The following is a 16,572-nucleotide window of genomic DNA, read 5'->3' on the forward strand; positions in this document are numbered from 1 at the left end:
TGATGTTTTTTCCAAATATCTCTGTTGCAGTTTACATAGTTCATGGAAAAATGTATTTCAGTATCTATAAAATGATATAACAATGATATAATATTATAAGGAGAAAACACGTGAAAAAAAGGAACGCCAAAAAGAAGGAGGAGGAGGAACGCAAATAAGAAGGTGAAGAAGAAGAAGCTACGTGCGTAAACGAACATGAGAAGCGCGTGTAATCACGCTCTTTTAATGATAGTGATTTTTGTTAGTATTGAACCTATTTGGATGAACTTGGATAAAAAAAAATATTTAAATGTGTAGCAACCCTGTCTGAAATATTATTTTAAAGTTATACCGATCGAGATAAACTATAATTCTCGAATTTTGTGAATTTCAATAGCAAAAAATCCAAAAAAATTATATTAGAAAAAATCAGATTCTTACATTTGTGTAAAAATATAATCTATTATAAAATGATATAACAATGATATAATATTATAAGATGATAACAATATACTATATTTTGGAAGAAAAAAGAACCATAAAAACATGACATCTCTACCTAATTGGTTTTAGAAAAATCCATTTTCAGTATAAAAATTAATTAATTAAAGAAAAGAGATTGTATCACAAATGCAGCTGACATGGTAAAATATTAAAATGCTTGATATATATCTAATTAAAGTCTATGGTAAGAAGAGATTGATCTCTTTTTTAATATATTATAAATAAATATAAAAGAAGTTGATTTATTTCTATTTTACTGTTTCCAATATTTATGAAGTGACAATCCGAGTCATTTAATGACTTATTTCTAAATAACTATATATAGTGTATATGATAACATTTGATCATTTCCAGCATATAGGCATGATTTTATTAAGTTCACAAAATTAATGCCTTTCAAATAGCTGTATTTAGCACCAACATGTTGCACTATATGATAAGAAGGAAATTTTCAAATCTTGGATATGACAATTGTGATAAGATCTCTTAATTCCAGTCATAATGAGATTAGAACAATAGCTATTATGTATACATAGTACCTTAAAAACAATGAAAATAATAAACTTTTCATATATGGCAGTTAGTCTAGTAAAAGAAAAGATTGGATCAATGATTATGTTGTCACACCCACAATAATAAACTCCCCTATAAAATCAACACATCATAGCCTGATACAAAAATCAATTACTCCAACTCTCCTCTTATATATAATTTGGTTCCTTGAAATTCTCTCTTGACAATTTGACATAGCTATGGCAGATGAGGTGGTTCTACTAGATCGCTGGCCTAGCCCTTATTGCATGAGGGTGAGAATTGCATTGGCGTTGAAAGGTGTGATATGTGAGATCAAAGATGAAGATTTGAGTAATAAGAGCACTCTATTGCTACAAATGAACCCAGTTCATAAGAAGGTTCCGGTTCTCATCCACAATGGAAAACCTATTTGCGAGTCTCTTATTATTGTTGAGTATATTGATCAAGTTTGGAATGAAAAACCTCCCTTGCTTCCTTCTGACCCTTATCAAAGGGCTCATGCTAAGTTTTGGGCTGATTTTTCTGACAAAATGGTATGCCTTTATGTTCTTCAGCTTAAAATTAAAAGTTATTGTTTATTTGAAAGTCAGTGGTGGTCCTTGGTCAACTAGACCTGTTGAGTTGAGGAATAATGTGGGTAACAAAAAAAAAGTTAATTATTGTTTATTTGAAAGGAATTTATATAATAATTCTAAAAACATATATATGATTTTAATTATTCATATAAAAACTAATGTTCAGAACTTATCTTTTCAATCCGTATTAAAAGTAATTATTTTTCGAGTAATGCTATATGTATATTAAAATTAGCTACCAAAATCAGCCATTAGTATAAAATACATGTTGGAATACAAATACATATTGAAAATAAATTAAACCATATATGTATTTATACACAAATATATTGATAGTTGATTTTAGTGTACAAATAACATTTTTGTTATTTTTCTCACTTATTGAGTTATTGATATGTCTTTCTTTTGACATGTCATTTTACGTTATCAATTTTTTTAGGTAATTTATAAATTTAAATGCTCCTTGAGTTTGGAGACACAAGTACGTGCCTTTTGTGAGCTGATTAGTGCCGAACTTACTTAAATTTTTTTTAATAATATATCATGATCATGATATTATCACTACGCAATACTGACGATGTTTAATTATTATATAATTGATTCCAGTATCTAATTACTATATAATACACCTAATCAATAGTTTACAAATTCATTAAGAGTGATATATTGGTAAAGGGATTAAGTATGAACAAGTTTGTTTTCATAACAAAATGGTGGCTATTATATTAACCCAAAAATTATATTTGATTGAGGTTATTAGCATCTTTCTTTCTTTTTCCTTTATCATATATAGTGCTTGTTAATTATAATAATAATATATGACTAGCTTAGTATCTTTTTTCATTGTATCAAATAGATATTGAACAAGTCAATGAGCCTATTGACCTCAAAAAGAGAAGAGCTGGAGGTTGCCACAAAGGAATTCAAAGAAAACCTAAAATTGTTGGAAGAACAACTAGGAGACAAGCATTATTTTGGAGGTGAAGAACTTGGTTTTTTGGATGTAGCACTTCTTCCAATCATAACTGGATTTAAAACTAGGGAGATTTATGGCAAATTCAAGATTGAAGATGAGTTCTCAAAGCTTTTTGCTTGGGCCAATAGGTGCCTTCAAAAAGAGAGTGTTTCCAAGTCAATTCCTGATCAAGAGAAGATGTATGGTTTAATTGTGGAGATGAGAAAGAAGTTTGGAGTTGAGTAGGTTCGATCATTGATCTTTTGGTACTTTATCTTTCAAATAAATTTTGATGAAATAAGAACCTAAATGCTTTCAAGCATTTTAGATATATCATGGATGTGATTGCGAAAAAAAAATCATGATTAAACTTTTTCATATATTAGTTTAAATTTTAAATCAATTATTCAATTACTATTTTTTTTTATATTCAGAATTTTGAAATGGACTAAAAAAAATCATTTGGATTTATGATTTTTGTTCCGGCAAAATATGGTGATCAATCACATGCTTATAAACTATTTAAATGTTGTTGTTATGCAATTTATCATTCACTTATAAAAAACATAATAATTGAAAAATTGCGCATATTAAATAAAAATTAATTATTTTCCGACATACACAAAAGTAAAATAAAGTTACCAAATAAGTTGAACTTATGCCAAAAAAAATCAACACATTTTCCATAATTAGTTTCCTATGCAATATAAGTGAAACAAATTCAAAATGAATTAACTCAATTTTCCGAAGTTCTTCAAGCGAAATGCGAATAGTTGCAATTAACTTTTTTGTATGAAATGCATTTTACTTTTAAAATTAGTTTTAGTATAAAATATATGTTAAAATATAAAATATTTATTAAAATGAGTTAAACAACTTATATATTTATACACAAATATATAATAGTTAAATTTAATAACTGATTTAATTTTAATGTATACATAACATTTTTAGTTGCGAAATACTATTTGTTGTGCATATTTACAATTTTTTAACCTTTCCATATGTTTGAAAATAATGATATTTTTAATTTAAATAATAAAAAGCTGTATTTTTTAAATCCAAATGATCAATATTCAAATGGTCTCTATGAGCAAAGTTTTAACTATTTAATATCAAACACGTTAGTCAAAGTGATAGAATGTATCTAATTTTCTATACGATAAAATATATTTTTAAAACTTAAAATGAAATTTTATTGTACTGTCACTAGACGGGCGATGTTATATAGAATAACATATTGAACCACAAAAAATAAGTATGAACATAAGTTAAGCATGATAAAAATAAAGATATTAATATAGATAAGTGATTACACACATATGTGTAAAGAGGAGTGGAGCTCTTTAGTAAGAAAGGAGGCAATGTCTCCTAAATTTTAATTTTTCATATAAATTATATACAAATTTTAGTATAACCCTTAATCTTTTTATTTTAGTCTTATTTTATTGTGAAAATATTTTGTTTTTATCTAATATTTCATTTAACTCTGTTCCTGTACGTAGATAAAATAAAGAATAAAGATATAAAAAAAATTAAAATAACACCTTTGTAAAAAAGATAGTAGAGTCTCGTCTCAAGTGGTATGATCACGTGGGTAGAAATAGATTAGCAGAGCACCTAATTAGAAGGATTGATAAGATGAGACAGCAGAAAGTGGTCAGATGACAAACAATAAAAGAATATCTAAAAGATTATATATGAGGTGATCAAAGAAGATCTAGGTGTTAACAATTTCATTGTAGACATGATATATGATAGATCATAACAACATCATTTAATTTATGTAGTTGATCGCACTTGATAATATCAACTAAGAAAATTTTAAGGATAATAGTCAAAATAATTTTTATGGGAAGAAAACCTAAAGTACCATACCCTCAGAAGCCCCAAAAGGAGACCAAGGACGAGCACTGCTCATAGTCCTTGGAAGGCTTTAAGAAGTCGCAAATCAATATTTTTTTTGTTGAGGTTTTGGAGCAATGGTCTCTCTCTACTAGAAGAAACCTCTCCGATGCTGGGAAAGGCGAATTGATGTTGAGGTTACAGAAGGATTACATGATTATCAAAGTCCTTAAACCTCCACTACCCCCTAACAAAGGAGGTACTTCTATGTAGAGTACAATACTAAAGCCTCCTCCCTTGGTGAAAACTCATACAGTTTTTTCAGACATCAAACTTAAGTTTGGTGTTGGGCAGTCACCACCCACCAAGGAGGAAGGTCCCAAAAGGAACATGCATAAGGAATAGAGAAACAATACAATCCCTACCCTAACAAGCAAGGAGAATCAAGCTGATAACAATAAAAGAAAGCTTGTTAGGAGAAATTCAAATTTGAGGAAACTGATCTCCTACTTTTCTCCCTTGGAGTCATTTCTGCTAACCAACTGGAAGAAGAGGAAGAAAGTCAGCAATCGAGTGTCAAGCTAATGAGATTAAAGAAGCGCTTGTTAGGAGGCAACCCAACCATGAGTAAAGTATTTTTGTCCTTATTTCTTCTATTTGTTTTTATTCTAGTTTATTTTAGTTTATTTTTAGAATTCTTCCTTTCTTTTTAATGTTTGTGATCATGTGCAGTACTTAGAACAGAGACAAAGACATTTGGAGATGGACACAGAACACCCTGGATAGATCCTTTTGCTGGCATTGAATGCCAGAAAAGGAGGAAAATGGGTGTTCAACACCCATAGAAGACAAGAAACTGGCGTTGAACGCCAGAGAAGGACCACTCTGGGCGTCCAACACCCCTGACAGGCACAAGTCTAGCATTAAACGCTAGCCGGGGAGCAAGGCTGGGTGTTCAACACCCCAGAAGAACACAAGCCTGGCATTGAACACCAGACAGGGGGGCAGGGAACTCGAAGTTTGGAGCCTCCTCAGCCAGTGGGTCCCATCCTATACCCCACCCACTTCAAATTCAAACATGTCCCATTCATTCTTCCCTCCCATATTTTCTTTTCTTGAGGACAAGCAAACTTTTTAAGTTGGGTATTGCAGAGCGAGCTCTAGGTTTATAATATTATCAATGGCACCAAGAGAAGCTGAATCATCTTCATGGAAGAGTACAGCCTGAGGAACAGTAGCCACCATCACTAAGGTGGTTGAGTTTCATTCTCCTCCTATCTATGTTATTTCTATTTTCATTGCTCTTTAAATTACTGTCTGTTTTATGTTCTAATGCATGATCATATCTAGTCTTTTATTTCCGTTTAGACTTATTGTTCGTGCCTTGTTGTGATCATAAGATATCCATTGTATCCGTCACCATGCTTAAAAGAAATTTTTTTTTCAAGAAATAGTGCATAATTTTTGAGTATATCATGACTTATCTCCAAATATCTTTTTTGTGGTGGCCTTGCATTGATTTTCTGAATGTATGAATTAACTGTGCACATTTGATAGTGAAGTTAAGTGTATTAGCTCTTGAAGAATAGTGAATTTAGAGAAGTATTATTGACTCTCTGAAAAATCAAAAACATTGATTCTTGAAGCAAAAGAAATAGCAGAAAAAAAAAGAAAAGAAAGAAAGAAAAAAAAAAGAAAAAGAAAAAGCAAAACAAAAAGCAAAATAAAAATCCAAAAAGCTCAAAAAAAAAAAGGAGAGCTAGGATCCAAGGCTTTGAGCATCAATGGTTAGGAGGGTCTAAAGAAACAAAATCTTAGCCTAAAAAAGTTCAAATGAGCTGTTTTCTCTAACTATATGCTTGTGGTGTGAAGGTGTCAAGTAAAAATTTTGAGACTGAGTAATAAACCCCATTTGTAGGGTTTATCTTGTATTGATTTTTGGGGATTTTATCAACTTTTACCCACATTTATTCAATGAAATAGCATGGTTTTATAACTTCTCCCTTAATTGTGCTTAAGAGTGAAAACATGCTTTTTAGGACTTAAAATAGCTAAATTTAATTCACCTTGATTCTATTAGATGCCTTGATATATTTGTTAAGTGATTTCAGATTTAGGAGGCAAAGATTGGATTAAGGGAATGAAGAAAAAGCATGTAAAGTTTGAGAACTCATGAAGAAATGATGGAACCAAAAAGCTGTCAAGCCTGACCTCTTCGCACTTAATTGACCATAACTTGAGCTACAGAGGTCCAAATGATGCGGTTCCAGTTGGGTTGGAAAGCTAACATCCGGGGCTTCGAAACGATATAATATTTGCCATAGTTGCATCGCGCATAGGGGCGCGCACGCGCACGGTACGTGGACACGCCATTGGTGGCACATGACTCACTTAATGCAACACGTGGCCAGCGATTTTAGAAGCCTTGTGGGCCCAATCCAACTCATTTCTGATGCTATTTAAGCCAAGGATTGAAGAGGAATCGATATACTTTAATCATTAGTCATAGTTTAGTTTTAGAAGTAGTTAGAGTTAGAGAGAGAAGCTCTCTCTTCTCTCTAGAATTAGGATTAGGAATTAGGGTTTGATTAGGATCTCATAGTTCTAGGTTTAATTCAAGTCTCCTTCTACTTCTACCTTCAATTGATGATTGCTACACTTTGGTTCTTCTCTCTATCCCTATTCTCTTGTTGTAATTTCTCTTATTTTGTTTCTAGGTTTTGTAATTGAGATACTCTTGTTCTCTTTATTTTCTTTCAATAATGCAATTTGAGGTAATTCATGATAATTGTGATTTCCTTGATTGTTGTTGTTAATTCTTTACATTCAATTGTAGTTAGAATTCATTCTTGTTGTGATTGACTATACTTTTCTTTTGTGCCTTCCAAGTGTTTGATTAAATGCTTGGAAGAATGTTAAACTAGAATTTTATGTTCTTGGCTTGAGAAGGTAACTTAGGATTTCTTGAGTCACTAGTGTCCAATTGATTGATAGTTGATAGCCATTAACTCTAACCTTCATTAATCCAATTAGTGGAAAGCTAAGACTTATGGACTAGGATTGATATAACTCACTTGACTTTCCTTTGTTAATCGATTTAAGGATGACTAAGTGGGAGTAATCCTTGCAACTACCATACTTGTGGCTAGTGATAATGATGAAGACCCTTGACAACCAAACCTTGCCAAGACCATTTTGTGAATAAAGTTTTCCTACCATTTACTATTCACATTCCTCATCCAAAACCCCAAAATAAACAAGTCCATAACCAATAACAAGAACACTACCCTGCAAGTCCTTTGAGAGACGACCCGAGGTTTAAATACTTCGGTTTATAGATTTTAGGGGTTTGTACTTGTGACAAACAAATTTTTGCATGAAAGGATTATTGTTGGTTTAGAGACTATACTTCAACGAGATTTCATTTGTGAAATTCTAAACCGTCAAAAATCCAATCATCAAAATGGCGCCGTTGCCGGGGATTTGCAATGGTGTTATGTTATTGGTTATTGTACATATGTGAATAGTGTAAATAGTTTGTCTTTTGCTTGTTTACTAGATTTTGTTAGTTTTATTTTGTTTTTCCATAATGAATTCTCACTTTGGCTATGAGTTTGGCTCTAATTGTGTTGTAAGGAATGTGAACTTCAATGCCAACATGTACCAAGGATGGAACACTCCAAGATGGGAGGAGCCTCAAGGAATTGATCACTCCTATTGGCAACAACCTCCGGATACTTATAGGTATAATTTCCATCCTAATGCATGTCAACTCAATGGCTATGGTGACCCCTTTTGTGATAATCAACCACCATATGCCTATGAACCTTATCCTCAACATGATGCTCAACCATACTCACAAGCCTCTCCATACCAAGTATCCTCCTATGATCCATATCCACCACATGACCAATCACCTATATCACATCCTTGTGATCATTATGAGCAAGAACCTTTAGAACCACCACAACCCTATCAAGATTACTACCATGAACCACCTCAATACTCACCATCTCCATACCCTTACCAAGAAGAATCACCTTCCTACCATGAACCCTCTCTCCAAAACGATGAACCTTCCTACCCACCCCAAGCCCCAATAGACGATCCTCTCACTTTGTTACTTCAAGGACAAGAAGCTATGAAGCAGGATACACTTGAGTTTGTGACCAATTTGACCAAGGTGGTGCACACTTTAGCCCACCAATGTCTGAATACTCAAGGTGCTTCTATAGCCACATGTGGAACCGCAAAAGAAGAGCAAAGCACGAAGAAGAGATTGGAAACTCCGGTGGGGGATGAGAAATGCCATTTTGTATTGGAGCAACTAGAGGAAGCTATAATCATTGAAGAAAAAGAAGAAGTGGTTGAATATTTAGGAGACGTTAAAAGTCCAAGGGAATGTAGCACCATGGAGCATTCTTCCAAGAAGCTTGATATTGATGTTGAAGAGGGTGCACAACCTCTAAGGCATACCGTCGTTGGAGACTTGGAAGAGGTTTATCAAGAGATGGATTCAATCATGGATGAATTCCTCTCTACAATGGAATCCTCTCCCATTGGACATGGAGTTGAAATTATAGAAGAGTGTGCACAACCTTCCATACCCTTGATTTGCAATGAGAAAGAGAGTGAATCGAAAGAGAGCTACCAAGAGGAAAACGTTGGCATGGTGTATATCGAAATTGAAGAATATGAAGAGGTTGACCAAGAAATGGATTTATTCATCAATGAATTTCTATCCAAAATTTAACCACCTCCTATTAGGCAAGAAATCAAAGTTCTTGAAGACAACACCAAGCTATGTGATAAAAGGGGAAAGGTTGAAATCAAGGAAGCTCACAAAGAGGTGGAAATACACAAAGAAGAGCACAAGGAAGTAGACCTTGCATTGTCTAAGTGTGGGGAGGTCTCCCTTCCCGAGTCACCATCCAACACAACATTCAAGTGGGTAAAATTCTTATCCATAAGCTTTACTTTCTCGCTTGAATATAGTTTGATTGAAACGGATGGACAACTTAGAGCTCTTTGTGGAATTAAAAGCAAGAATGAGTTGTGTAGTGGTTGCGAGTTAGGAATTAGGCTCATTAAGGTCAAAGCTTCAAGGTATAGGAACGATGATTGGAAGAATACCACTTTGCATGGGTCTCGACGGAAGGCTAGGTGTGCTAAAGAGAATTCTATATGTCAACCACCCGGAAAGAAAAAAGTATGAAGATCAAATTGAAGACCGGTGCGAAGATAAGATATGGGACCCCGGATCGAAGAATGAAGACCAACTATGGGGACTCATATCTTGGGTTGAACTTTGCCCAAGCTTGGTGAAGACGGTTGGATATTCTGTCAACCAATTGAGAGGCAAAGACCCTTGGAGATTCAAGGATGAGTACAAACATAAGACACCATGACAATGAGCCCCTCAAAATGTCCAACTTAAGGACTTAAACTAAAAGTGCTAGGTGGGAGACACCCCACCATGGTAACCTCTTTCCTTTCTCTTTTGGTTTTGTATAATAAGTGATTTGAGTTGCCATTGTAGGTAGATTTTCATTTCATATTGATTTGTTTGTAAAGATTGGTTGTTAGTATGTTGTATTCATTAGTAGTAGATGAATAAATCCTAAAATTAAATTGCATTTTTGTGAATTGTTTGATATTTGATTGAATAAAGAAGAGTTTTGGACATTATAGGGAGCTCTTGGGCATTCTTTCTGCTTTTTGGGCAAAAAAAAAAAACGGCCATCGGTGCGCTAGCACGCTGTGCGCGCGCGCGCACATTACACTTCCGCAACTTCTGGTACAAAAACCAGAGAGTTGTGCCAGCATTGTGCTGGGAGCACAAGCTCATCCATGCGTAAGCGCGCTGTGCGCGCGCGCGCGGATCGTCCCTGCTGCATCCACGCGTGAGCGCGCTGTGCGCGCGCGCGCGGATTTGCACCCTGCTTTTCTCCTTCCTCCTTTCTCCTTCTTTCCTCTTCTCTTCTTCTTTCTTTTTCATTTTTTTTCTTCTTCCTCTCTTGAAAGATTTTTTTTCTTTTCTCTTTTAATATAAATAAAAAAAAAGAAAATTTTTTTTTAATAATAAAAAAATATAATAATAAATAAATAAATAAATAAATAAATAAAATACTAAAAAAAATTAAAAATATAAAAAAAAAATTTTTTTCTCTTCTTCCATTTCCTTTTTTCTATTACATTTGCATACTTTTATTCTTTGCATTTTAATTCTATTTGTTCTCATTTTATTTTCTAAATTTCTCATTTTAATAATGGTGTTGAATTCTCTCACTCAATTGTTGAGAATTTCTTGCATTTGTTTTGGTGCTTCATGACTTGTTACATTAATTGTAATATTTGTCAACACACAAGATTAGTGCTTTAGTCCTTCCTAATTCATTACCCTTTGTTTTTTTCTTATACCGCTTCATCATTGAGTTAGGATAGAATCAAATGCTTTCATGCGTATCACTAATCTTGTTTGTGTCAATTCTTATTTGATCTTGATGCTCAATATACTCTCCATGCTTTAACTTTACTCTTGCATCAAGTATCAGTTGATATGCCTTTTGCTTATATTGATTTCTCACTCACATGTTGTAGCTACCATGTAGTAGAGAATCATACTCTTATTTGGCATTAGCCCCCGCCTATGTTCTATTTACTTTGATATCTTTGTTGTAGGCTTAATTTTCTTTCTTTTTCTCTCCTTTTAGCCTGGCCACCAAGAAAGGAGGAAACGGAAAAGCTTTTAAATGGGGCAACAAACAAGTCATCTGCACAACCTTTCGAAGAAGCTCATCAATTGTAGCAACCCATTCACCTTGCTCTTCTTTGCATGCACCGAGGACGGTGCAATCTTCAAGTGTGGGGAGGTCATTCGACCGATCTCCATGGGTAACAATTTCCTTTTCAACACCAATTTTTTTTTATTTTTCTTTGTTAGAGTAGCTATTGCATTGCATGATAGGTTGCATGTTAGTTAGAATTTGTACATATTCTTACCACTTCTTTCATATTAGGACTACTTGGTTATGGTGATGATTTCTTTTCCAAAAAAAAAAACTATGTTTTTAGGTCACCCTACCAATTTGAAAATTTTTGTTGAACTTGCTTGAAAGAATTTATTTTAGAACATGGTTTTGAGCTAAGAACACAAGCTTGTGAGATTTGAGCCTAATGGTGTGGTTACATCTTATAACCACTTATTTTCCTTCTTGCGTGTAATTGTTCTCTTTCTATGATTGTAATCTTTGATTTGTTTGAATCTATATGTCCCATTATTCCTTGTATTCATGCATTTATATGATTGAGGCTATCATTTCATTAGTTCACTTATCCAAATAGCCTTACCTTTTACTCTCCTTTGTTAGCCGATTTTGAGCCTACGCTTAACCCACTTGTTCTTATTTTAGCACATTACAAGCCTTAAAGCGGAAAATAATGAATGTCCTTTATTTAGATCTTTGATTGGCTTAGGCTAGTGAGTGTGAGTGTCATCCAAGAGTGGGAAAACTTTGGGACATTGGTTGGGATAAAAGGGTGTTTGTGTTTTGTATTTTTATATTAGGGAATTGGTACATACTCATGTATTGATTAAATGTATAGACCTTATGCATTGATGTTCTTGTGTATAGTTTGAAAGAAAAAGAAAAAAAATGAAAAGAAAAAGAAATAAAAGTGAAAAAAGAAAAAAAGAAAAGAAAAGAAAAAAATGTATATAGAAAAAGAAAGAAAAAAAGAAGAGCAATAAAGGGGACAAAATGTCCCAAAGTGAAGCTCAATAAGAATCAATGCATAAGTGTTGTGAAATGAAAAGAAAATGCATGAGTATGTGAAAAAGTGAGGAATGGGTAGTTAGATTAGTACTTAATTGTATAGGTCATTATATAGCTTAGGTGGGAAAGTTTAAGTTAATCAAAGATTCAAATCCTAAGTCCACTAGCCATATATGATCCTACCTTGACCCTAGCCCCATTACAACCTAAAGAAAAGACCTCATGATACATGTATGCATGCATTGAATAATTGTTGATTGTTAGAAGAAAAACAAATCTTGGAAAGCATGATTAGGGGAGAATTGAGAGAATCAACCCCAAACACCGAGCGACTAGAGTGCAAACACTTCCGGTGAGGGTTCGATGCTCAATTCCTTAATTCTCGGCTTTCATGAGCGTTCTTCTCGCAAGTCTACTTGAACTTCATTTTGATATTTGAATTGGTAGGATTCATGAATTGTTATATGATCTTGGCCCTACTTGTGCACGTATGACTTGGAGGATTGATTTATTTTTAACCAAGTAGGTAAAACCATTTCGCATTTAGTTGCATATAGTTTAGGTTGCATATAGTTCATTTACATGGAATAAATGTTGATACCCTTTGTTTCTCTCTTGGCTTAAGCATGAGGACATGCTTGGATTAAGTGTGGGGAGGTTGATAAACCCCATTTGTAGGGTTTTATCTTGTATTGATTTTTGGAGATTTTATCAACTTTTACCCACATTTATTCAATGAAATAGCATGGTTTTATAACTTCTCCTTTAATTGTGCTTAAGAGTGAAAACATGCTTTTTAGGACTTAAAATAGCTAAATTTAATTCACCTTAATTCTATTAGATGCCTTGATATGTTTGTTAAGTGATTTCAGATTTAGGAGGCAAAGATTGGATTAAGGGAATGAAGAAAAAGCATGTAAAGTTTGAGAACTCATGAAGAAATGATGGAACCAAAAAGCTGTCAAGCCTGACCTCTTCGCACTTAATTGACCATAACTTGAGCTACAAAGGTCCAAATGATGCGGTTCTAGTTGGGTTGGAAAGCTAACATTCGGGGCTTCGAAACGATATAAGATTTGCTATAGTTGCATCGCGCATAGGGGCGCGCACGCGCACGGTACGCGGACGCGCCGTTGGTGGCACATGACTCACTTAATGCAACACGTGGCCAGCGATTTTAGAAGCCTTGTGGGCCCAATCCAACTTATTTCTGATGCTATTTAAGCCAAGGATTGAAGAGGAATCGATATACTTTAATCATTAGTCATAGTTTAGTTTTAGAAGTAGTTAGAGTTAGAGAGAGAAACTCTCTCTTCTCTCTAGAATTAGGATTAGGAATTAGGGTTTGATTAGGATCTCATAGTTCTAGGTTTAATTCAAGTCTCCTTCTACTTCTACCTTCAATTGATGATTGCTACACTTTGGTTCTTCTCTCTATCCCTATTCTCTTGTTGTAATTTCTCTTATTTTGTTTCTAGGTTTTGTAATTGAGATACTCTTGTTCTCTTTATTTTCTTTCAATAATGCAATTTGAGGTAATTCATGATAATTGTGATTTCCTTGATTGTTGTTGTTAATTTTTTACATTCAATTGTAGTTAGAATTCATTCTTGTTGTGATTGACTATACTATTCTTTTGTGCCTTCCAAGTGTTTGATTAAATGCTTGGAAGAATGTTAGACTAGAATTTTATGTTCTTGGCTTGAGAAGGTAACTTAGGATTTCTTGAGTCACTAGTGTCCAATTGATTGATAGTTGATAGCCATTAACTCTAGCCTTCATTAATCCAATTAGTGGAAAGCTAGGACTTATGGACTAGGATTGATATAACTCACTTGACTTTCCTTTGTTAATCGATTTAAGGAGGACTAAGTGGGAGTAATCCTTGCAACTACCATACTTGTGGCTAGTGATAATGATGAAGACCCTTGACAACCAAACCTTGCCAAGACCATTTTGTGAATAAAGTTTTCCTACCATTTACTATTCACATTCCTCATCCAAAACCCCAAAATAAACAAGTCCATAACCAATAACAAGAACACTACCCTGCAAGTCCTTTGAGAGACGACCTGAGGTTTAAATACTTCGGTTTATAGATTTTAGGGGTTTGTACTTGTGACAAACAAATTTTTGCATGAAAGGATTATTGTTGGTTTAGAGACTATACTTCAACGAGATTTCATTTGTTAAATTCTAAACCGTCAAAAATCCAATCATCACTGAGCAGTTAAAGTCGTGATCCCAAAAGCAAAAGAGTGTGCCTAAGAACTCTAGACACCACTGTCTGGGACTTTAAGCAAAGCTAAAGTCGAATCCAAGGGTTTCCCCCAGTTAAGTGTCTGTGGCGTTTATGTATCCGGTGATAATATTGGAAAACAAAGCGCTTAGGGTCACGACCAGGCTAAAAAAGAAGCTGTGTTCAAGAATCAAGAAAAGCTAAACTAAGAAAATCAATAATATCATCCAGATTCTAGTTCCAAGAGATGCCAATACTTCTGAGCTTTAAAGGAAAGTGAGGTGCCAAACCTATTCAGAAATCAAGAAGCTAAGTGCCCCATTCCAATAATTAGAGCTAAGCTTCATTGAGAGCTCTGAGACTTATTGTATTCTTATCTTCTTTATCCTATCTTGTTTTTGGTTGCTTGGGGACAAGTAACAGTTTAAGTTTGGTGTCTGATGAGCGGATATTTTATACACTTTTTGGCACTATTTTCTTAGTATTTTTAGTATGTTTTGTTAAGTTTTATTATGTTTTAGTAGGTTTTAGTAAACAAATCACTTTTTGGATGCTACTTTGAGTCTTTGTGGTTTTTCCATGATTTTAGGTGTTTTTGGATGAATCTGGCAAGTTTTGGAAAAGTCTGATTCAGAGGCAAAGAAAGGACTGCAGAAGCTGTCAACTCCTAACCTCCGTGCATTCAAACATGCATTTCTGGAGCTATAAAGATTCAATTGATGCACTCTTAATGGTGTTGAAAAGCTAATTTCCAGGGCTTTCCATATATAATAGTCTAGACTTGTCTTTGGAAATGAAGGTACAAAACGGGCGTTGAACACCCAAAACAACCCCCCTTTCTGGCATTCAACGCCCCAAAGGGAGCAAGCTTGGCATTGGACGCCCGAAAGGGATCAAACTCGGTGTCTAACACCCCAAGAAGATCACTAGGATTTGGATTCACCAAAAGCTCAACCCAAACACTCACTAAGTGGGCCCAGAAGTGGATTTTTGCACCCTTTAGCTTAGTTTATCTCATTTTTGTAATTTTTATTTATGAGCAACATCTTTAGGTCTAGTATTTTATTATAAATAAGAGACTTCCTTCCTCCTGAGGATTAGGCCTCCCAGGAGGGGAGAAGTACAAACACATTACTTCTATTACTTCTGTAAAACATGAGCAACTAAACCTCCTAAGTTAGGGTTAGGAGTTCTGCTGATTCTCATGGATTAATAATATTACTGTTTCTATTTCAATACACATTTGATTCCATTCTCTTGTGCATTTTCGTTTTTCATCTTATGAATTGAGGATGAACCGTATCATCCTTGTTCTACATGGGTTCCGTGTGAGTCCAGACCTGGATAGTATTGAACCACAACTAGAGAGTGCACTACGGATTCCAAGACCGTACCTGGGCGACTTTGGATACGTGACATAAAATTCCGTTGACCGTGGGTTACTAAGATTTCTGTGGCGTTAAGGCTAGAGTCTGAGAAGCAGCGTTTCTTGATCCGGAAGATCCGACCTTGTCTGTGGCATTTTGAGTAGGATCACGATGCAGAGTGGATTGCTTAGGTCTTTACCTTCAGCTATAGTGGGAAGCCATGAGTTAACTTGATGAGGATGCTACATGAGTTGCTCGGATATGGTGGACTGCTATGGTTTAGAAGAGGCTAACTTGATGAGGATGCTACATGAGTTAGTTAATTATGGCTGCCATTAAATGAATCATTCGTTATTGAAGTAGACAGTAAGAAAAGTTAATCCGGAAAGAATACGCATCTTCGAAGCCTTAACTTAATCTCTATCACTGTTTTTATACCAATCTGGTATTTCGTTCTTTACTATTTTTATTTATACTTTCAAACAAACAACCATCTTTTCTAATCACCTGACTAAGATTTACAAGATAGTCATTGCTTGCTCAATCCAACAATCTTCGTGGGATTCGATCCTCACTCACCTGAGGTATTACTTGGACGACCCGGTGCACTTGCCGGTTCATCTGTGCGAAACTTGCGGAGTTCAATTTCGTGCACCAAAGATCCTCTGGACCAACAGAATCAAAAACCATTTCATGATACCTTCTGGAGTTGTCTTCCCAGCTAATGTCATACATGTCACATTCTTCCACATTTGCACTACTTCCTGAACCACCTTCCCCACAATTATTGAATCCCGTA

General features: G+C 34.5%; 1 protein-coding gene across 1 annotated transcript; it reads left to right on the plus strand.

Moving 5' to 3' along the window:
- The first annotated feature begins 1,235 nt into the window (after window positions 1-1,235).
- LOC112772061 (glutathione S-transferase U25-like) lies at window positions 1,236-2,793 on the plus strand. Its single transcript, XM_029295262.2, has 2 exons — window positions 1,236-1,562; window positions 2,461-2,793. The coding sequence occupies exons 1-2, from the start codon at window positions 1,236-1,238 to the stop codon at window positions 2,791-2,793; spliced, it is 660 nt and encodes a 219-aa protein (XP_029151095.1).
- The last annotated feature ends 13,779 nt before the right edge of the window (window positions 2,794-16,572 follow it).

The sequence above is a fragment of the Arachis hypogaea genome, chromosome 18 (genome assembly GCF_003086295.3).
Source record: "Arachis hypogaea cultivar Tifrunner chromosome 18, arahy.Tifrunner.gnm2.J5K5, whole genome shotgun sequence".
Lineage (NCBI taxonomy): Eukaryota > Viridiplantae > Streptophyta > Magnoliopsida > Fabales > Fabaceae > Arachis > Arachis hypogaea.

Excerpts from the sequence above, each read along its gene's own strand:
- LOC112772061 (XM_029295262.2), top strand. The coding sequence starts at position 1,236 with ATGGCAGATGAGGTGGTTCTACTAGATCGCTGGCCTAGCCCTTATTGC. Across the intron at positions 1,563-2,460 it reads ACAAAATGGTATGCCTTTAT|TCAATGAGCCTATTGACCTC; the intron begins GTTCTTCAGCTT and ends ATATTGAACAAG.